Source organism: Ranitomeya variabilis, chromosome 1 (assembly GCF_051348905.1).
Source record: "Ranitomeya variabilis isolate aRanVar5 chromosome 1, aRanVar5.hap1, whole genome shotgun sequence".
Taxonomy (NCBI): domain Eukaryota; kingdom Metazoa; phylum Chordata; class Amphibia; order Anura; family Dendrobatidae; genus Ranitomeya; species Ranitomeya variabilis.
In genome coordinates, this window is record NC_135232.1 from 995,304,659 (window position 1) to 995,327,568 (window position 22,910).

At 43.4% G+C, this 22,910-nt stretch overlaps 1 protein-coding gene across 1 annotated transcript in view; it reads right to left on the bottom strand.

Annotated features, from left to right (window-relative positions):
• DDX60 (DExD/H-box helicase 60) overlaps positions 1-22,910 on the bottom strand; it is a 288,318-nt gene that overhangs the window by 220,070 nt on the left and 45,338 nt on the right. Inside the window, exons 7-9 of the mRNA XM_077279474.1 lie at positions 22,159-22,272; positions 12,415-12,570; positions 6,947-7,091 (exon numbers count right to left, since the gene is read on the bottom strand). Of these exons, the coding sequence (XP_077135589.1) occupies positions 6,947-7,091; positions 12,415-12,570; positions 22,159-22,272 (415 nt within the window). The remainder of the gene's footprint in view (positions 1-6,946; positions 7,092-12,414; positions 12,571-22,158; positions 22,273-22,910) is intronic.

Genomic DNA, 22,910 nt, shown 5'->3' on the forward strand with positions numbered 1-22,910 from the left:
TTAAAGCAATATCTCACATTGGGGCTGTAGCAGGTGTGATAACAGGCAGGATAGAAAAAAGTTAGCAACTGGCCAGCCCTGGAGGTGGGAAGACCTAGTTCCTGGTTTCAAGGAGTCTACAGAGTATTGGAGAAGAAATAGGAAAGTTTCCCTGCTTATCGTAAATGTTCACAAAAAAAGATTTCTTGAGGTAGCAAGTCCTGTGAAGTAACTAAAGACAAATAGTAGCATTTAAATCCATATGGGTTAATCTGCAGGCTGCAGGCTAATAGTGTTCTAAAGCTGCCCGGCTACCACACTACAAGCCCGGCTACCAGGAAGGAACTAACTTTGCTCCTCTTGGCAGTGTCCAGCTTTCAGTCACTGATGCATGACCAGCACGGCTTCACTCACCGCTCAATACATAGTGAGTAGCAACTATGCTCTGGCACTTACAGCTGGCTGTGTACTAATGCACTGGTGAGTAGTCTTTCAGTCACTGCTGGGACATGGTTACAGTCGCCACTCTTTATGTACTGAGTGAAGACTGACGGTGCTCTGGCTATGCCTCTATAACTGAAAGCTGGGCCTCCAGTGCAGCAGCCGCACAGTTTTAGAATCCTATTACCCCGCAGATTAACAAAATATCTGCAGGTTAATAGCACTGTTTTTTTTACATGACAGTTTCCCTCTGATGCCTGAGAGAAAGGAGCTGTAGTGAGTAGGGTCTAAAGTCACAAGTAGAGCTGTGGATTGTGGGGGCCTAGACACCAAGAAGCTGGGCTGAATTGATGCAACCTGTAAATTGCTACTGGAGGCATAAGGAAGAAAACTAAGCTGATCAGGTCGTGGTACAGGTATTACTACAGAAATGCGTTGTGAGCAGAGATATAGATGGAGAATAGACATGCAGAAAAACAGCTCATGTTATATCTGCCGTATACATGAAATGTGCTTTGTCCCCTGTTGTAGACAGAAGATGTGGCTAATGAATTACTTTGCCTTGAAAAAGTATTCATACCCAGTGAAATTTTCCAGATTTTTTCATGTTACACCCACAAATTTAAAGTGAACCTGTCTGCAGGATTTGGCTAAGTAAACTACAGACACTCTCAGGTTGGCAGCATTAAACTGATTAAAATGATACCTGGGGTGAAGAAATCAGTCTTGTGGTTCTTCTGTAATCAGTGTTAGAAGATTTCAGTTAATGATATGCCCATCTCTGGGGTGGGACTGTAGAAAGAGTCTTGTCTTCCTGCTCTAAGACAGAGAAACCAAGGAAAGACCTGCCCACAGGCCTGTCCCGAAGCACAAACATGTTTCTCGTCATAGAGACAGACTGCTTGTGCTTCGGGGCAGGCCTGTAAATGCACAGTATATTATTGAGATTTTATGTGATGACTAACAAAATGTAGCAAATATTTGTGAAGTGTTAAGTAAGTGAAACATGGATATCAAATTATTTTAAAAATATAAATCTGAAAATTGTGATGTGCATTTGTATTCAGCTCCCTGTAGTCTGATACCCATAAATAAAATCCTGAATGACCAATTGCTCCCAGAAGTCAAATAATGAGTAAATTGAGTGTGTAATTCATTCTCAGTATAACGATAGCTGTTCTATAATGTCCTCATAGGTTTGTTTGAGAATATTAGGGATCAAACAGCATTTTGAAAAGCAAGGAACACATCACACAAGTCAGAGATAAAGTTCTGGAAAAGAATAAAGCAGGGTTATGTCCTAAAAAGCTCAAGGTCTTAACATCTCATAACTTCAATCCTACCAACGCATGGCTTTCCACCTAAACTGATATCCCAAGCAAGGAGAGCCCAAAATTAGAGAAGCAGCCAAGAGGCCCATTGTCACTCTGGAGGAGATGTAGATATTCACAGCTCACATGGGAAAATCTGTCCACAGGAAACAAATAGTCGTATACTCCACAAATCCAGCTGATATGGAAGAGTGTTAAGAAGAAAGTCAATTTTGAAATCAAGCCATGGGAAGTTCCATTTGCAAATTGCAAAGAGTCATGTAGGGGACACATATAGCATGTGGAAGAATGTGGTTTGATGAGACCAAAGTAGGGATAAATTCTATGTTTGGCAGAAGACTAACAATGCACATCACCCTGAAAACACCATCCCAATCATCAAATATGGTGGTGATAGTAACATGCTTTGGGACTGCTTTTCTTCAGTAGGAACAGGGAAGCTAGAGGAAAACCTGTTAGAGGCTACAAAAGATTTGAGACTGGAACATCTGTTCACCTTCTTATCAGAAAAAAACCCTTAGTATACTTCCAGAGCTACAATAAAATGGTTTAGATCAAAGCATTTGCATACATTTGAATGGCTCATTCAAACTCCAGACCTAAATCTTATTGAGAACTGTGACAAAAGGAAAAAATTGCTGTTCACAGACACTCTCCATCAAATCTCACTGAGCTAGAGCTATTTTGCAAAGAAGAATGCACAAAAAGTTCAGCCTCTAGATGTGCAAAGCTGGTAGAGACATACCCCAAAAGACTTGCAGTGGTAAATGCAATGTGCTATTATTATAAAATGCGCTCAAATTTTCCTTATTTGTCAAGTAAATCTGGGGTTGCTGTACAATTTGTTAGCATGTGGCCTACGTGTTAAAGAACAACAAGGTGAGACAACTGGCAGCACACACACCATGAGGATCTGGTGTTTTGGGCTGTAACACTATACCTTGGCCCTAGGAGATGTCAGTGCAATTGGAAACTTTATAGTACTACTGATTCACCATGAATTAATAGAATACTAAATGATTCTCTCATCTCTGCTGTACATGCCAAACATACACAAAAAAGAGTAATATTAAATGTTGCAGAACTACAGCATAATCTACATATTCTACAACCATATCCACTTTGGAAATGTTTGGCGTAATGTGATATTATTGTAAGGCTACGTTCACATTTGCGTTGTGCGCCGCAGCGTCGGCGCCGCAGCGCACAACGCAAACAAAAACGCGGCAAAACGCACGCTAAAACGCTGCGTTTTGCGCCGCATGCGTCGTTTTTGCCCGCAAGTTGGACGCAAAAAAAATGCAACTTGAAGCGTTTCTTGCGTCCAACGCTTGCGGCCATGCGGCGCAAAACGCAGCACAACGCATGTCCATGCGCCCCCATGTTAAGTATAGGGGCGCATGACGCATGCGGCGCCGCTGCGGCGCCCGACGCTGCGGCGCTGGCCGCAAATGTGAACGTAGCCTTAGACTTACATAACATACTCTGTTTCAGAGTATTTGTTTATTTTTCTTGTTAAAAAACACTTCTTAAATTCAGAGTTTTCTCAGTCTGTTTGTAACTAATGGTTTTGGTAACCTTTTATTTGGAGCATGCATTTCTTATGGCTTTTTAATGTCCTATAGAAAATACTATTAAAAAAACACCAGAAATAAAATGTCACATTTAGGGCATTTTGTGTTTTGAAAAAAAAAAATATCACTGATTGGACCTGAGAAAATCAATTTGTGAAACTCTGGTTCAATGATTATGCCAATAATTCATAGATGCCATCAGGGCTGTGGAGTCGGAGTCGTGGAGTCGGAGTTAGTTTTGGTTGGAGTCAGAGTCTTAGTCGGTAGAAATGTACCGACTCCGACTCCAGCTTTAAAAAAAAATGTATTAATATTTCATAATTGAACTTTCATATGAATTTTATAAATGTTACTCAAATATATATGTTCTATTAAACTATGAACAACAGTGATAAGTAGTTCTGCTGGAGATAGAGACATTTCTTACTTCTTGTGTGTCACTGTTCTCCACTGCCCTTATGTAATCTTATACTTGGTTAACCTCATGCTGCCCCAACCCCCCTACTTACAATGTATGAAACTGAAAGTGAAAATGTGTTGCAAATTCTAAGTAGTAAAGCTCCTCCTCTAGACTAGATGTTTACTAGGTGTGCGACTTCCAAGCATCTCACAGCTGCTACTCAGAAGAGGAAGACTGTAAGAAGTATTATCCTTTCAACAACTTTGCATCAGTTAACTGTCAGTACATGAGGAATAACAGTATTACTGACCACTATATCAGTTGTACGACCTGGCAATAATTTTGTACAATTGTTTTTAGGAAAAACAATTGTCATTTGGATTGTGAATGCAGAATTAAAAACCTGAGCATGTCAAAGAAGCGTCACATTAAATCAGCTGTATTTGAACATTTCACCATGACTCAAGATAGAAAACATTATGTCTGTCAGTGTATGACAAATGATCCAGACAAAAACAAATGCTGTGAAGCCAAGATCAGTGCAGATTCAGGCAAAGATAAAAATGCTCCTACCAGAGCTTCTAATCTAAAGAGACATTTACAGCGCTTTCATCCAGAAGTACTGAAAGCAGTGGATGAGAAAGACTGCATCCAAACCAATGAACCAGTGCCCAGCTCTTCCAGTCAAACAAAGGAGCAGACAACTTTGCAGCCATCAGTTGCAAGATATTTTGTCAGTGACAAAGTTACTGTGACAATGACAGTAGATACATTTAAAAAACAGATCATAGAGCTTGTTGGAAAGGATAATGTGCCTATTTCATTATTTTCACAACCAGCTTTTATGTGTCTGAATGGAGAAATGGCCCACAAGCTTGGTGTTTCTCTGGAGAGAGAGAGTATTAGAAAATTAGTAATCGAAGAAGCTTTTAAACAAAAGGAAGAACTTAAAAAAACTCTCAAGGGACGCTTTCTGTTTCTTAAAATGGATGCCTGCACTCGTCACAGAGTGAACAAAATAGTTCATTGCCATCAATGTCCGATTTGTTTGTGACAAAAATGAAATAGTTACCAAGACATTGACAGTAAAAGACACCAAAGCTCATCACACCAGTGAGTTTCTCCAGGTCTTGGTGGAAAAGGTTCTGCAAGACTATGAACTTAAAAAAGAGCAAGTTCTTTCTGTCGTAACTGACAATGCTTCAAATATGATAAGTACTATTAAGCTAATGAATGAGAGTAATGATGGTAACCAGCAGCTAGAAGAACATTCTGGGTCCACAGACACAGAAATGTTTGAAATAGAGGAACACAGTATTGTAACTGAGGAGCAAACTGAAGTTGCTTCAGATGAACAGCAACATGATAGTTTAGATGATCTTGTTGAAACTGTGTCAATACGTTCTTTCATTCATCACATGCGCTGTGTTGTGCATACGCTACAGCTGGCTATAAGAGACAGTCTGCAAGAAGGACATGCTGCTGCACTGATTGGCAAGGTGAGAAAATTGGCTACTGTTGCCAGAACCCCTAAAGTTGACTCAATTTTGAAGAGACGTGCTGGAAAAGGGGCAATTATTGATCAAGCCACACGATGGGGCAGTACTTACTTAATGATTCAGCGCTTGGTTGAACTGAAAACCTTTCTTGTAGACATGGCTAACCCTCAACTGACGCTAAATGAAAGTCAGTGGAATCAGGTGACTGAGCTGGAAAAATTGCTAGAGCACCCATTTACAGTGACTAAAAAATTACAAGCAGAGGACTTAACTCCAGGCATTTTCTTAAAGGAGTGGAAGAACCTGATGTTTCGCCTGTCCCAAAGAGGAGGGTTAATTGCAAGTGGCATTGCTACATCAATGAAATGGAGAGAGGAGCTACTATTACAAAATAACATTCTTTTGGCAGCTGTTTATGTAGACCCAATGCATCGGATTCTTCTAGATGATCAACAGCTAACTAAAGGAAAAGAAGCTCTGTTTGAAATAGCAGTAAGGATGAAAGGGTTGCAGAACAGTCAGGAGGAACAAGAAGAATTTGGTCGTCCTGCCACATCTTCACCCTCATCAACTGATGAAGAATTTAATTTAAAAAAATATTTGGATCACAAGGACCGTGCAAAGCGTTCCCGCATAGAAGAAGAGTCATCCCCATCAAAGAACACAGCCAGTACATTTCAGCAGAATTTTTCATGTGCACTAAAAGAAATTGAGAAATTTGACCATTCATCAAAAATAACAGTGCAACAAGCGATTCCTCTGTATCCTGACATTGTCAGAGATGTTGCCCGAGTGGTTACTGCTTTGCCACCAACCCAAGTTAGTGTAGAGAGGTTGTTCTCTGCTCTCAAAATAATTAGATCAGATTTGAGGGCATCCATGAAGGAGGATCTGACAGAGGCAATACTTTTTCTGAGGACAAATTTATAGATTTCTTCTTATTAACCGCATAACAGTGTTCATTGCATATTTACTTACAAGAGTTTATAAAAGTTTATAAAAGTTATTTGCTATATTCTATTTGTATTCTAATAAATATAGTTTTTGCTCTAAGTGGTCTGATTGCTTATATGATGGTGAGAAACTGAATAAGCACGATGTTAATATTTTACAACAGTAAATTTATTGTTACGAATTGGCCATTTATGAAGGAGTCGGAGTCGGAGCCGGAGTCAGAGCCAGAGTCGGAATCTGATAAAATCCAGGAGTCGGAGTCAGAGTCGCAACAGTGGCTTACCGACTCCACAGCCCTGGATGCCATACTGGAGCCCTACGAACCACTTCCTTCCAGCCGGTGTCTTCTGATTAGTAGGCCTAGAGCGGCGTCATTTGTATATTATGCTAAAACAATAATGTTGCACGAAGCCTACAAAGAACAGGTGCTTGGGATTCTGTCAGGTAGGAAGAGGCTTGAAGACAGACATAGACACTAGAACAATGACCTGTGAAATAATTCACTCATTTCTATAATAGACTAAAAAAAGCAAAAAAATAAACAAGAATAAAAACATTGTTCTTGACTGGAGTATAATTTCTGTTGAGGCGCATGAATTTATAAACTGTCGCGCACCTCTTAATGAATTAGACTTTTCTTATTCATGCACACCTATTATTAAGTCTGACACACAAAATGCCAGTCTTATTGAATCACGACCTATTTTTGGTTTGTTTTTTAATGTTACATCATAACATAAAACATGATGCATTAGGGCACATACATACCTGCATTTTTCTCTTTTTCACAGTAATATGCTATGTTTTCCAGCAGTAACGCATCACTTATATCAGACACATAGGTCCAGTCAATCATTTCAGTTTTGATGAGATTTTTCATTTGAGTCAAAGCAAGTTCCTCACACTGAGTATACTAAGAAACACAAAATAGAGTTGAAAAAATAATTGAAAATGCTGAAAAAATAATCAGAGAGAAGATTTCATTAGTTTATAACCAGATACCCAGCATAAGCGGTATGCATATTATATATTGTTCCACAACAGGGACTGAGTACTACAGCTATTAACAGTGGTAAGCCATGAACCGCAATAGCATGCCTAGAGAAGAAGACCTCACAGCAAAAATCCAAATGTACCCCCCTCGTATGTTACTGTGTTAGGATTTGCTACAATGGAGTTGTCCAAGCAAAATTAACATTTTACCAGTGGCTTGGAATATTAACAAATATTAAATGAAGCTGTACTCATCTACCGGCACTTAGGCTACATAAGTTCACACTTGCCTGTGGCTGGTCTGCGTATGGCTGTTTAGTTCCTCCCATAAGCTCTGCCTACTTCCACATGCGTCCTGCGTCGTCCTGCATACCTATCTTTAATATTGAGTACGCAGGGACAAGTGTTGTATGAGGATGCGGTGTTTTGACGTGAGCGCGCCCACACGGAAACGCAACCTTTTGCGTTCCCGTGCGGTCCGCGGGCACGTCAAAATGCTGCATCCTCATACAACACATGTCTCTGCGTACTCAATGTTAAAGATAGGTATGCAGAACGCATGCAGAAGTAGGTGGAGCTTAAGGGAGGAACTATGCAGACAAGCCACACGCAAGTGTGAACCCGGCCTCACTGTGATTTTGAGATGGCAGCTCCGTGATCTGCATTTGCACCAAAGACGTCACCCTTCAGAGCAGCAACAGGACAAGGAACTGTGAATGGCTGCCGTGGTCAGCGATGACATCAGGGATGACACACTGCTGAAGACACCTAACCAGCCAAGCACAGGTCTCAGTGGTCCTGCTGCCTGTTTGAATATTGCCAGTTTCCTTTCGGTGCAAGTGGAGACCATGGATGCACTGAATAATGGTAAGTGCCAATAGGTAAATGCAGCACAATTTTATATGTTTTAATATACCAAGCCACTGGTAAAATGTGAATTTTGCCTGGACAACCCCTTTGAGTTTCCATACACATTAGGCAAAAGTCAACCTAATCCACCAATATCGGACAGAGAGAAGAATCCAACCTGTTTAATTTTAAAGACAGCTTGTCAGTAAAAAAAATGGTATTTACCTGCAGCTACAGGGGTAATTAGTATTTAAACACAGTTTAAAGCGTGTGCTGGTGTCCAATTGTCAGTGTGGCTGCAGGGTGAAAATGAAGTTGTATTCTCCCTGCAGCTGCTCGCTTCAGGTCATTGGGGTGGCTTTGGGACTGTGAACAGTCAGCGCTCACTACAACATGTAGTGAGCGCTGACTGTTCACAACCTCGCTGCCACCCCAATGACTTGTGTCCGACCAACTAATTAGAAGAGGGTCATGGGAAACCAATTGTTTAACATGATAACCATGTGCCTCCTAAATGCTCCTGTAACTACTATCTTACTACTGCATAAGAGAACCACAGTGAACCCTAGTGTATAGTATAAGCGACTCAAAAATGGCAGGTTAAAATACCCTAAGGAGGCTATACAATACCATAAGAAAAAATAGTCGACTTACTTCTTATTTTTCCACCATTAAAAATAAAGAAATAAATAAATACCGTATATACTCGAGTATAAGCCGAGATTTTCAGCCCAAATTTTTGGGCTGAAAGTGCCCCCTCGGCTTATACTCGAGTCACGGTCGGCGGGTGAGGGGGAGAGGGCGCTGAGGCATACTTACCTAGTCCCGGCGATCCTGACGCTCCCCCTGCCCGTCACACGGTCTTCGGTGCCGCAGCTCTTCCCCTGTTCAGCGGTCACGTGGGACCGCTCATTAGAGAAATGAATATGGACTCCACTCCCATAGGGGCGGAGCCGCATAATTCATTTCTCTAATCAGCGGTGCCGGTGACCGCTGACAGAGGAAGAGGCTGCGGCACCGAAGACCAGCTGTCCGGGGGAAGGAGCGGGACGTCGGGAGCAGGTAAGTATGTCATATTCACCTGTCCTCGTTCCACACGCCGGGCGCCGCACCATCTTCCCGGCGTCTCTCCACACTGACTGTGCAGGTCAGAGGGCACGATGACGCATATAGTGTGCGCGCCGCCCTCTGCCTGATCAGTCAGTGCGGAGAGACGCCGAGACGGGACGCTGAGGAGCTGCAAGCAAGACAGGTGAGTATGTGTTTTATTATTTGTATTGCAGCAGCAGCAATGGCACAGATTTATGTGGAGTATCTATGGGGCAACGGTGCAGAGCACTATATGGCACTGCTATGGGGCAATGGTGCAGAGCATTATATATATGGCACAGCTATGGGGCAACGGTGCAGAGCACTATATGGCACAGCTATGGGGCAATAATGGACGGTGCAGAGCACTATATGGCACAGCTATGGGGCAATAATGGACGGTGCAGAGCACTATACGGCACAGCTATGGGGCAACGGTGCAGAGCACTATATGGCACAGCTATGGGGCAATAATGGACGGTGCAGAGCACTGTATAGCACAGCTATGGGGCAATAATGGACGGTGCAGAGCACTATATGGCACAGCTATGGGGCAACGGTGCAGAGCACTATATGGCACAGCTATGGGGCAATAATGGTGCAGAGCACTATATGGCACAGCTATGGGGCAATAATGGATGGTGCAGAGCACTATATGGCACAGCTATGGGGCAATAATGGTACAGAGCACTATATGGCACAGCTATGGGGCAATAATGAATGGTGCAGAGCACTATATGGCACAGCTATGGGGCAATAATGAACGGTGCAGAGCACTATATGGCACAGCTATGGGGCCATAATGAACGGTGCAGAGCACTATATGGCACAGCTATGGGGCAATAATGGTGCAGAGCACTATATGGCACAGCTATGGGGCAATAATGAACGGTGCAGAGCACTATATGGCACAGCTATGGGGCCATAATGAACGGTGCAGAGCACTATATGGCACAGCTATGGGGCAATAATGAACGGTGCAGAGCACTATATGGCACAGCTATGGGGCAATAATGGTGCAGAGCACTGTATGGCACAGCTATGGGGCAATAATGGACGGTGCAGAGCACTATATGGCACAGCTATGGGGCAATAATGGTGCAGAGCACTGTATGGCACAGCTATGGGGCAATAATGGACGGTGCAGAGCACTATATGGCACAGCTATGGGGCAATAATGGTGCAGAGCACTATATGGCACAGCTATGGGGCAATAATGAATGGTGCAGAGCACTATATGGCACAGCTATGGGGCAATAATGAACGGTGCAGAGCACTATATGGCACAGCTATGGGGCAATAATGAACGGTGCAGAGCACTATATGGCACAGCTATGGGGCAATAATGGTGCAGAGCACTATATGGCACAGCTATGGGGCAATAATGGTGCAGAGCACTATATGGCACAGCTATTGGGCAATAATGAATGGTGCAGAGCACTATATGGCACAGCTATGGGGCAATAATGGACGGTGCAGAGCCCTATATGGCACAGCTATGGGGCAATAATGGTGCAGAGCACTATATGGCACAGCTATGGGGCAATAATGGTGCAGAGCACTATATGGCACAGCTATGGGGCAATAATGGACGGTGCAGAGCCCTATATGGCACAGCTATGGGGCAATAATGGTGCAGAGCACTATATGGCACAGCTATGGGGCAATAATGGACGGTGCAGAGCACTATATGGCACAGCTATGGGGCAATAATGGTGCAGAGCACTATATGGCACAGCTATGGGGCAATAATGGTGCAGAGCATTGTATGGCACAGCTATGGGGCAATAATGGACTGTGCAGAGCACTATATGGCACAGCTATGGGGCAATAATGGTGCAGAGCACTGTATGGCACAGCTATGGGGCAATAATGGTGCAGAGCACTATATGGCACAGCTATGGGGCAATAATGAATGGTGCAGAGCACTATATGGCACAGCTATGGGGCAATAATGGTGCAGAGCACTATATGGCACAGCTATGGGGCAATAATGGTGCAGAGCACTATATGGCACAGCTATGGGGCAATAATGAATGGTGCAGAGCACTATATGGCACAGCTATGGGGCAATAATGGACGGTGCAGAGCACTATATGGCACAGCTATGGGGCAATAATGAATGGTGCAGAGCACTATATGGCACAGCTATGGGGCAATTATGAACGGTGCAGAGCACTATATGGCACAGCTATGGGGCCATAATGAACGGTATGGAGCATCTATTTTTATTTTTGAAATTCACCGGTAGCTGCTGCATTTTCCACCCTAGGCTTATACTCGAGTCAATAAGTTTTCCCAGTTTTTTGTGGCAAAATTAGGGGGGTCGGCTTATACTCGGGTCGGCTTATACTCGAGTATATACGGTAATCATTCTTGGTATCTCTGCATTTAGTCTATAAAGATATAAATTAATTAACCCTATGGGTAAAGACTGTAAAGAGAAAAAAAAAAACGCAATTGCCAGAATTGTGCTTTTTTGGCAACTCCACTGATGCATTAATAAGAGATCAAATCTTCTTATCTATGCCAATATGGAAACAATAAAAATGTCAGCTCAATATGCAAAAATCATGGTTCCATCGACGTAAAAATGAAAATGTTACAGGTCTCAGAAAATGGAGGCAAAATTTTTTTTGTTTTTCTTTACAAATTTCCTCCTTTTTTTCTCCATTGAAATAAAAAAAATTACAAGTTTTGTGTTCCGATAATTATACTGATCTGGTAAATCATGCTGCTAGCTAATTTTTACAGCACAATGAGCACCATAAGAACAAAATCCTAAAAACTACGAAATTTGTTTTTGCAAAATTTTACCACACTTTTCATTTTTCCCCATATTCCAGTGAATTTAATGGTAAAATGAATGATGTATTTCAAAACTAGAACTTGTCCCACAAAAAGAAGCACTAATATGGCTGTTGATGCAAATATGAAAAAGTTGTAGCTCTTGGCAGAAGGAGAGGGGAAAAAATTAAAGCGTAAAAATGACAAATGATTTGCTGCAAATGGGTTAAATTATACATTTTCATGTATCTCTGATTTTTGTATATGAGAACACATTGTTCAATATAAAACCATACAAATTTCAGAATATTCTGATGTATTAAAACTGCATTATGTCCTACTGGTCACGGTTTTCATTGGGGTTTGTGCAACTGAATACTTTCATCTTTTAAACTATTATTCATAATGGCAAATATAACACCAGTAAGCAACAAAAAATCTTGATATTGGACATATATTTACACAAGCAGAATGCATCACTGACACCAGTACTTGTAGAACAAGAAATGATAGCGTACCATGCAAATAAATGAGGAAGCACTTCTGGTCCATTTTGCATTTAGCTTTCGGATTCGTGCTCGCTGTGAAAGTGGCAAAGTGATCATTAGCGCCACACAGAGGCATTGCATTTTGCACAAGTTAATTGCATCTTCCAGTGTCAGACTGTTCTTGTCCTTTAATAAAAAGAAAATGCTGTAAAATGATTGATATGTTGTATTAGGTTGTAGACACTTGTCCTGCACTTTACTGCATCATTTTAAAAATAAGTTTGCAAAAGGAGCTTAACAGCTTCCCATTCAGTGACAAGTAAAAGTTTGGACACCCCTGGACAAAATTGCTGTTATTGTGAACAGTTAAGTAAGTTGAAGATGAAATGATCTCTAAAAGACCTAAGTTAAAGATGACACCTTTGTTTTTTAGGCAAAAATATATATACATATACAGGTGCTTCTCACTAAGTTAGAATATCATCAAAAAGTTAATTTATTTTAGTTCTTCAATACAAAAAGTGTAATTCATATATTATATAATCATTACAGACAGAGTGATCTATTTCAAGTGTTTATTTCTGTTAATGCTGATGATTATGGCTTACAGCCAGTAAAACCCAAAAGCAATTATCTCAGTAAATTAGAATGAATAACAGAAGACACTTGCAAAGGCTTCCTAAGTGTTTTAAAAGGCCCCTTAGTCTGTTTCAGTAGGCTCCACAATCATGAGGAAGGAAGACTGCTGACATGACAGATGTCCAGAAGGCAGTCATTGACACACTCCACAAGGAGGCTAAGCCACAAAAGGTCATTGCTAAAGAAGCTGGCTGTTCACAGAGTGCTGTATCCAAGCATATTAATGGAAAGTTGAGTGGAAGGAAAAAGTGTGGTAGAAAAAGGTGCACAAGCAACCGGGATAACTGCAGCCCTGAAAGGATTGTTAAGAAAAGGCCATTCAAAAACTTGGGGGAGATTCACAAGGAGTGGACTAGTGCTGGAGCTATAGAGCAATGAATACTCACTGCTCTCCACGAGCACAGTCCCAGCGTGCAGGGCAGTGAGTATTCCGGCTGCTGCCCTTCGGCTTGCAAGCAACTCATAACGTCCCTGCCATGCTCTGCTTACAAGCATAAAGCAGCTGCTGGCATCAGAACAAGATGCTGCGAGGGAGTGCAGGGAAGGTAAGTGTAATGGTTTGGTTTTTTGATGTTTTCTGATGGGGTGATGCATACCAGGATAAGGATGGGGCCCAATCATACCAGGATGCTATTAAAGAGAAATTAATATACATTGCCCGCCACGCCCATGGGTGTGGAATGCAGTGAATATTAATTTCTCTTTAGCAGCGGGCAAGGGAGTTAGCCACAGCAACCGGCTCCTGCCTCTGTGATACGCTGCTCCTCCGATACCTCTCCCCCACTTCCTCACCACAGCCAGAGCTGGTACATCTAGACTAAAAGAGGCACTCTCCATTTTCGTCCACATTTTTGTAGGAAAAAAGTGTGTCTTAAAGTCCGAAAAATACATTATATTTTCATCTTTTACATTTCAAAAATTACAAAAAAGAAAATGGACTGATGCCAAAGTTCGGGCACCCTTGGGAGATTTGTGTGCTCAGATAACTTTGACAAAGGTTTCAGACCTTAAAGGGAACCTGTCAGCAGGATTGTGCTGTGTAATCTACAAACAGTGCCAGGGTGGCGCTGTTATACTAATTAAAATGATACCTGGATGATGAAATCCATCTTGTGGTTGTTTAATCTTTATTTTTGGTTTTGAGTTAATGATATGCTCGTGCTCTGGGGCGGCCTGTGTGGGGGGGGGGGCTTTATGTGGTGCCCTGATTAGGTATTCATCAGTGACCTGCCCCCTATTTTACATAATTAATATATATATATATTTATTGAAAAAAAGATCCCCTACTGTAGGCAGGCTCGGCGGCACCTGCTATGCATCATGATCACATCTATAATGTGTATTTAATTATTTTCTTTAATGGCACCCATAAATTCCTAAAAATAAAAAAAAATCAGTTTGAAATTGCACCAGCCAGACCTGTACAGTAGCTGCTACAACGCAAGTGCCAGCTGCCCTATCTTGCTAGAGCAAAAAAATTGCCTCTTCCAAGATGGCGCAGCCAGCACCTGCGCAGTAGCATCTATGGTATCGCCATAGATGCTACTGCGCAGGGTCGGCTGGCGCATCTTTGTGGAGAAAATGTATTTTTTGTTCTCTAGCAAGATGGAGCCGCCTGCAAAGTAGCGTCTATCAGTGATCCGATTGATGCTATTGCGCAGGTGGCGCTATTTTGGAGGAGGAAATTTTTTTTCTTCTCTAGCAAGATGGCGTCACCGGCTTTTGCGCAGTAGCAGATATTGAATCGCCGACAGCTGCTACAGCACAGGTGCGGCGGGCGCCATTTTCAAGCTGATTTATTTTAATGAATTTATGCATACCATCAGAGAAAATAATGAAATACATACTATAGATGCAACACATTATATGTTTATTATTATTATTTTTTCCAATAAATACAGTATATAATATTAATTTTGTGAAATAAGTGGCAGGTCACTGAGGGATCAGTGACCTGTCAGAAGCCATACTGATGAATACCTCATCAGAGCACCACATGAAGACCCCCCCACAGCCCCGCTTTGAAGCACGGGCATATCATTAACACAAAACTGAAAATAAAGATTAAACAACAACAAGACGAATTTCATGTGTCGGTGAGACAAATTTTGTCGGTGAGACAAAAAAAAAAACACTGCTAGCGGCTTTTTTTTCCATTGCTGCAAGTACCGCATTTACCAGATCGCTGCAAAATCGCAAGTGCCGCACATGTCCGCAAGTCCCATAGGGAATGAATGAGCCCAAACGCAGTGTTGTCGTAAGTGATCCGTTATGCGGCAGATGTGGAAAAACTGCCGGATCTGCTGCAAAAGGCGACTTTCACCTCAGCGATTATTGCCAAAGTCACTGCCGATTGTGTCATACTCACCAATGGGGGAGGCAGCACTAAAAGTGCCTAGGGCAGCAGGAACTCTAAAAACGGCCCTGTGTATATACAGTATGTGTGTGTGTGTCTGTGTGGGTGTGTGTGTTTCTGTATGTATGTGTGAACATATTTGTTTTTGGTTTATGTATGATACTGAATAGAACAGAAGTCAAGCATGCGAACCTCCAATCCATTCATGGCTGAGCGGCAGAGTCCTGTTCTTGGGATTGCTGATGCTCCTAGTGGTCAGTCCTCCAAAAGTTAGTAAGTTATCCCTTATCATCAGGATTGGGGATTTATTTGTGGAATGACCCTTTATCAGATACCAGATGGTATAGATACCAGACATATAATTTAATATAATATATACATGGTTGGGCTCAGCAGAACCAAATCCTAATGAAGATATATATCTCAATCTCAGTAAAAAAAAATATATATATAAATATTTTTTTGGGAGGTGTGGGGAGGCCCAAATAAAACTTTTGCTTTGGTGCCCTGTGAACTCTATGTACGCCCCTGCTTGCAGGGCGGTGATAATAAGGACAATCTAGCCTCTTGCTCAGAGCCGGAGGCATCGGGGTCCCATGGCCAAATTGTCCTCATCATAAACAACCTGCCCAAGGGGGGTCAAGCACATTTCTTGCACAGGGACCCTGTTGTGATTTTGCTTTTTGCTCCCTCTAGTGGTCATTAGTGATTTGACTCTGGAGCTTCTGTCTTTTCCTATATCCTCACCTGGGCCGTTAGTTCAGGGGCGTTGCTATATAAGCTCCCTGGACCTTCAGTTCAATGCCTGGCATCGTTGAAATCAGAGCTAATCTGTTGTGCTCTTGTCCTATGATCCTGGTTCCTGTATTTCAAGCTAAGTCTGCTTCCTTGCTTTTTGCTTTTGTTTTGTTTGGTATTTTTGTCCAGCTTGTTCCAATCTGTATCCTGACCTTTGCTGGAAGCTCTAGGGGGCTGGTGTTCTCCCCCCGGACCGTTAGACGGTTCGGGGGTTCTTGAATCTCCAGCGTGGATTTTTATAGGGTTTTTGTTGACCAGATAAGTTATCTTGCTATATTCTGCTATTAGTAAGCTGGCCTCTCTTTGCTGAACCTGGTTCATTTCTGTGTTTGTCATTTCCTCTTACCTCACCGTTATTATTTGTGGGGGGCTTGTATCTTGCTTTGGGGTCCCTTTCTCTGGAGGCAAGAGAGGTCTTTGTTTTCTTCTCCTAGGGGTAGTTAGATTCTCCGGCTGGCGCGAGTCATCTAGCGTTCACCGTAGGCATGATCCCCGGCTACTTCTAGTGTTGGCGTTAGGAGTAGCTATTTGGTCAACCCAGTTACCACAGCCCTATGAGCTGGATTTTTGAATCTCGCAGACTTACACGTTCCTCTGAGACCCTGTCCACTGGGGTCATAACAGTATGCCAGGCCAGTATTAAATGTTTAATGCATTGCAGAAGTGGGATTATAAGAAAGAAAATTTTGAGTTTTTTTTTTCCCTCTCTCATTTTTTATTTTTTATTTTTTTCTTTTCCCCTTTACCTCAGAGTGGCTTAAGCTTGCTGCAGACATGAATGTCAAGACCTTGATTACAAGTGTGGACCAGCTTGCCGCTCGTGTGCAGGGTATACAAGATTATGTTACCAGAAATCCTAGGTCTGAACCCAAGATTCCGATTCCTGAACTGTTTTCAGGAGACCGATTTAAGTTTAGGAATTTCAGGAATAATTGTAAATTGTTTTTGTCCCTGAAACCTTGTTCGTCTGGAGACTCTGCTCAACAAGTAAAAATTGTTATTTCATTCTTACGGGGTGACCCTCAAGATTGGGCTTTTTCGTTGGCGCCAGGAGATCCGGCATTGGCTGATATTGATGCGTTTTTTCTGGCGCTCGGTTTACTTTATGAGGAACCCAATCTTGAGATTCAGGCAGAGAAAGCCTTGCTGGCTATGTCTCAGGGCCAGGACGAGGCTGAGGTGTATTGCCAAAAATTTCGGAAATGGTCCGTGCTGACACATTGGAACGAGTGTGCACTGGCCGCTAATTTTAGAAATGGCCTTTCTGAGGCCATTAAGAATGTTATGGTGGGTTTTCCCATTCCCACAGGTCTGAATGATACCATGTCCCTGGCTATTCAAATTGACCGGCGGTTGCGGGAGCGCAAAACCGCAAATTCCCTCATGTTGTTGTCTGAACAGACACCTGATGTGATGCAATGTGATAGAAAAACCGCAAATTCCCTCATGGTGTTGTCTGAACGGACACCTGATTTGATGCAATGTGATAGAATCCTGACTAGAAATGAGAGGAAAATTCATAGACGCCGGAATGGCTTGTGCTACTACTGTGGTGATTCTACACATGTTATCTCAGCATGCTCTAAACGTATATCTAAGGTTGTTAGTCCTGTCACCGTTGGTAATTTGCATCCTAAGTTTATTCTGTCTGTAACTTTGATTTGCTCACTGTCATCTTATCCTGTCATGGCGTTTGTAGATTCAGGTGCTGCCCTGAGTCTTATGGATCTCTCATTTGCTAAGCGCTGTGGTTTTATTCTTGAACCATTAGAAAATCCTATCCCTCTTAGGGGTATTGATGCTACGCCATTAGCAGAAAATAAACCGCAGTATTGGACACAGGTTACCATGTGCATGACTCCTGAACACCGCGAGGTGATACGTTTTCTCGTTCTACATAAAATGCATGATTTGGTTGTTTTGGGGCTGCCATGGTTACAGACCCATAATCCAGTCCTTGACTGGAAGGCTATGTCAGTGTCTAGTTGGGGCTGTCGTGGTATTCATGAGGATTCCCTGCCTGTGTCTATTGCTTCTTCTACGCCTTCGGAAGTTCCGGAGTATTTGTCTGATTATCAGGATGTCTTTAGCGAGTCCAGGTCCAGTGCATTGCCTCCTCATAGGGAATGTGACTGTGCAATAGATTTGATTCCAGGCAGTAAATTTCCTAAGGGAAGACTGTTTAATCTGTCGATACCTGAACATACCGCTATGCGTTCATATATCAAGGAGTCTCTGGAGAAAGGACACATCCGTCCGTCTTCTTCCCCTCTTGGTGCGGGATTCTTTTTTGTGGCTAAAAAGGACGGATCTTTGAGGCCTTGTATTGACTATCGGCTTTTAAATAAGATCACTGTCAAATTTCAGTATCCTTTGCCGCTGTTGTCTGACTTGTTTGCCCGGATTAAAGGTGCCAAGTGGTTTACCAAGATAGACCTTCGTGGTGCGTACAACCTTGTGCGCATTAAGCAAGGGGATGAATGGAAAACCGCATTCAATACGCCCGAAGGTCATTTTGAGTACTTGGTGATGCCTTTTGGGCTCTCTAATGCCCCTTCAGTTTTTCAGTCCTTTATGCATGACATTTTCCGGAACTATCTGGATAAATTTTTGATCGTTTATCTGGATGATATTCTGTTTTTTTCTGATAATAGGGACTCGCATGTGGAGCAGGTCAGGATGGTCTTTAAAATTTTGCGTGAAAATTCTTTGTCAAGGGCTCAAAGTGTCTTTTTGGTGTACAGAAGGTTCCCTTTTTGGGGTTCATTTTTTCCCCTTCTGCTGTGGAGATGGACCCAGTCAAGGTCCGAGCTATTCTTGATTGGACTCAGCCCTCGTCAGTTAAGAGTCTTCAGAAGTTCTTGGGTTTCGCTAACTTCTACCGTCGTTTTATCGCTAACTTTTCTAGCATTGTGAAACCTTTGACGGATATGACCAAGAAGGGCTCCGATGTGGTTAATTGGGCTCCTGCTGCCGTGGAGGCTTTCCAGGAGTTGAAACGTCGGTTTACTTCGGCGCCTGTTTTGTGCCAGCCTGATGTCTCGCTTCCCTTTCAGGTTGAGGTGGATGCTTCAGAGATTGGAGCAGGGGCCGTTTTGTCGCAGAGAGGCCCTGGTTGCTCTGTTATGAGACCTTGCGCCTTTTTCTCTAGGAAGTTTTCGCCTGCGGAGCGAAATTATGATGTGGGCAATCAGGAGTTGTTGGCCATGAAATGGGCATTTGAGGAGTGGCGTCATTGGCTCGAGGGTGCTAAGCATCGTGTGGTGGTCTTGACTGATCACAAAAATCTGATGTATCTCGAGTCTGCTAAACGCCTGAATCCTAGACAGGCCCGCTGGTCATTGTTTTTCTCCCGTTTTGACTTTGTTGTCTCGTATTTACCAGGTTCAAAAAATGTGAAGGCCGATGCTCTTTCCAGGAGCTTTGTGCCTGATGCTCCTGGAGTCGCTGAACCTGTTGGTATTCTTAAGGATGGTATTATCTTGTCAGCTATTTCTCCAGATCTGCGACGTGTGTTGCAGAGATTTCAGGCTGATAGGCCTGATTCTTGTCCACCTGACAGACTGTTTGTGCCTGATAAGTGGACCAGCAGAGTCATTTCCGAGGTTCATTCCTCGGTGTTGGCAGGTCACCCAGGAATTTTTGGCACCAGAGATCTGGTGGCCAGATCCTTTTGGTGGCCTTCCTTGTCTAGGGATGTGCGGTCATTTGTACAGTCCTGTGGGACTTGTGCTCGAGCTAAGCCTTGCTGTTCTCGTGCCAGCGGGTTGCTCTTGCCCTTGCCTGTCCCTAAGAGACCTTGGACACATATCTCCATGGATTTCATTTCTGATCTTCCGGTGTCTCAAGGCATGTCTGTTATCTGGGTGATATGTGATCGCTTCTCCAAGATGGTCCATTTGGTTCCTTTGCCTAAGCTGCCTTCCTCTTCCGATCTGGTTCCTGTGTTTTTCCAGAACGTGGTTCGTTTGCACGGCATCCCTGAGAATATTGTGTCAGACAGAGGATCCCAGTTCGTTTCCAGATTCTGGTGATCCTTTTGTAGTAGGATGGGCATTGACTTGTCGTTTTCGTCTGCTTTCCATCCTCAGACTAATGGACAGACGGAGCGAACCAATCAGACTTTGGAGGCTTATTTGAGGTGTTTTGTCTCTGCTGATCAGGACGATTGGGTGACCTTCTTGCCGTTGGCTGAGTTTGCCCTTAATAATCGGGCTAGTTCCGCCACCTTGGTTTCGCCGTTTTTCTGCAACTCTGGTTTCCACCCTCGTTTTTCTTCGGGTCATGTGGAACCTTCTGACTGCCCTGGGGTGGATTCTGTGGTGGATAGGTTGCAGCGGATCTGGAATCTTGTGGTGGACAACTTGAAGTTGTCACAGGAGAGGGCTCAGCGCTTTGCCAACCGCCGCCGCGGTGTGGGTCCCCGACTACGTGTTGGTGATTTGGTGTGGCTTTCTTCCCGCTTTGTTCCTATGAAGGTTTCCTCTCCCAAATTTAAACCTCGTTTTATTGGTCCTTACAAGATATTGGAAATCCTTAATCCTGTATCCTTTCGCCTGGATCTTCCTGTGTCGTTTGCTATCCACAACGTGTTTCATAGGTCCTTGTTGCGGCGGTACGTTGTGCCTGTGGTTCCTTCTGCTGAGCCTCCTGCTCCGGTGTTGGTTGAGGGCGAGTTGGAGTACGTGGTGGAGAAGATCTTGGATTCTCGTCTCTCCAGGCGGAGGCTTCAGTACCTGGTCAAGTGGAAGGGCTATGGTCAGGAAGATAATTCCTGGGTGGTCGCCTCTGATGTTCATGCGGCCGATTTAGTTCGTGCCTTTCACGCCGCTCGTCCTGATCGCCCTGGTGGTCGTGGTGAGGGTTCGGTGACCCCTCACTAAGGGGGGGGTACTGTTGTGATTTTGCTTTTTGCTCCCTCTAGTGGTCATTAGTGATTTGACTCTGGAGCTTCTGTCTTTTCCTATATCCTCACCTGGGCCGTTAGTTCAGGGGCGTTGCTATATAAGCTCCCTGGACCTCCAGTTCAATGCCTGGAATCGTTGAAATCAGAGCTAATCTGTTGTGCTCTTGTCCTATGATCCTGGTTCCTGTATTTCAAGCTAAGTCTGCTTCCTTGCTTTTTGCTTTTGTTTTGTTTGGTATTTTTGTCCAGCTTGTTCCAATCTGTATCCTGACCTTTGCTGGAAGCTCTAGGGGGCTGGTGTTCTCCCCCCGGACCGTTAGACGGTTCGGGGGTTCTTGAATCTCCAGCGTGGATTTTTATAGGGTTTTTGTTGACCAGATAAGTTATCTTGCTATATTCTGCTATTAGTAAGCTGGCCTCTCTTTGCTGAACCTGGTTCATTTCTGTGTTTGTCATTTCCTCTTACCTCACCGTTATTATTTGTGGGGGGCTTGTATCTTGCTTTGGGGTCCCTTTCTCTGGAGGCAAGAGAGGTCTTTGTTTTCTTCTCCTAGGGGTAGTTAGATTCTCCGGCTGGCGCGAGTCATCTAGCGTTCACCGTAGGCATGATCCCCGGCTACTTCTAGTGTTGGCGTTAGGAGTAGCTATTTGGTCAACCCAGTTACCACAGCCCTATGAGCTGGATTTTTGAATCTCGCAGACTTACACGTTCCTCTGAGACCCTGTCCACTGGGGTCATAACAGGACCCCAAGCTGTCAGTGTCCGCCCCTGCGTCAGAGGTAGATATTTAGGAAGGTGCAGCATAAATGAAAGGCTTTAATGGCTTTGTAATATCAGAGATTTCAATTTTATTGTAAGTAAACCAAAGAAACAACATAATGCTCTAGTGCCCTATTGCCTACTTACCAGGTGCCATATATAAAATGTCTGCCCTCTTAAATGGCTTCCTCAGGGATTAATGCAACTTCTACCTTTACGTTCCCTACTAAGCTCCTGATATAAGAAGTCATGAGTATTAGTAACCAGCCTAGCTGCCAAACTCCAGGCACAATCTGCTGCTGCATTATATGTTACCTGTTTGGGTTTAGATTCAGCATGTATTCTCAGTGCCATGGAGCATGAAACAACACAAGTGATTGCCCGGGCATCTCTCTGACTTGTAGGAAGAAGAGTAATGCATTTTTGAACCTATGAGAGAAAAGAACACTTTAAAAATGTTATTGCTGCAGACTCAGTTTCATTATACAGCTCATATCAGGATGTATTCATATGTAGGGTTGAGCGACTTTTATTTTTATAGGATCCGGTCGGGTTTCACGAAACCCGACTTTCTCAAAAGTCGGGTCGAGTGAAATCGGCCGATCCTATAAAAAAGTCGGGGTCGGGGTCGGCCGAAACACGAAACCCAATGCAGTGCAATGGGATACTAAGGTTCCCAGGGTCTGAAGGAGAGGAAACTCTCCTTCAGGCCCTGGGATCCATATTTAAGTGTAAAATAAAGAATTAAAATAAAAAATATTGATATACTCACCTCTCCGACGCAGCCTGGACATCGCCGCTGGTAACCGGCATCTTCCGTTCCTAAGAATGGCGCTTGAAAGACCTTTCGATGACGTCACGGTTTGTGATTGGTCGCTGAGCGGTCACGTGGGCCGCCGCGACCAATCACAAGCCGTGACGTCATCGAAAGGTCCTTCACGCGCTCATTCTTAAGAAGGAAGGCTGCCGGAAAGAAGCAGGGCGCGCCCAAGGGTGAGTATATACCTAATAGGAATATACTCACCCTCGGCTTCTTTCCGGCAGCCTTCCTTCTTAAGAATGAGCGC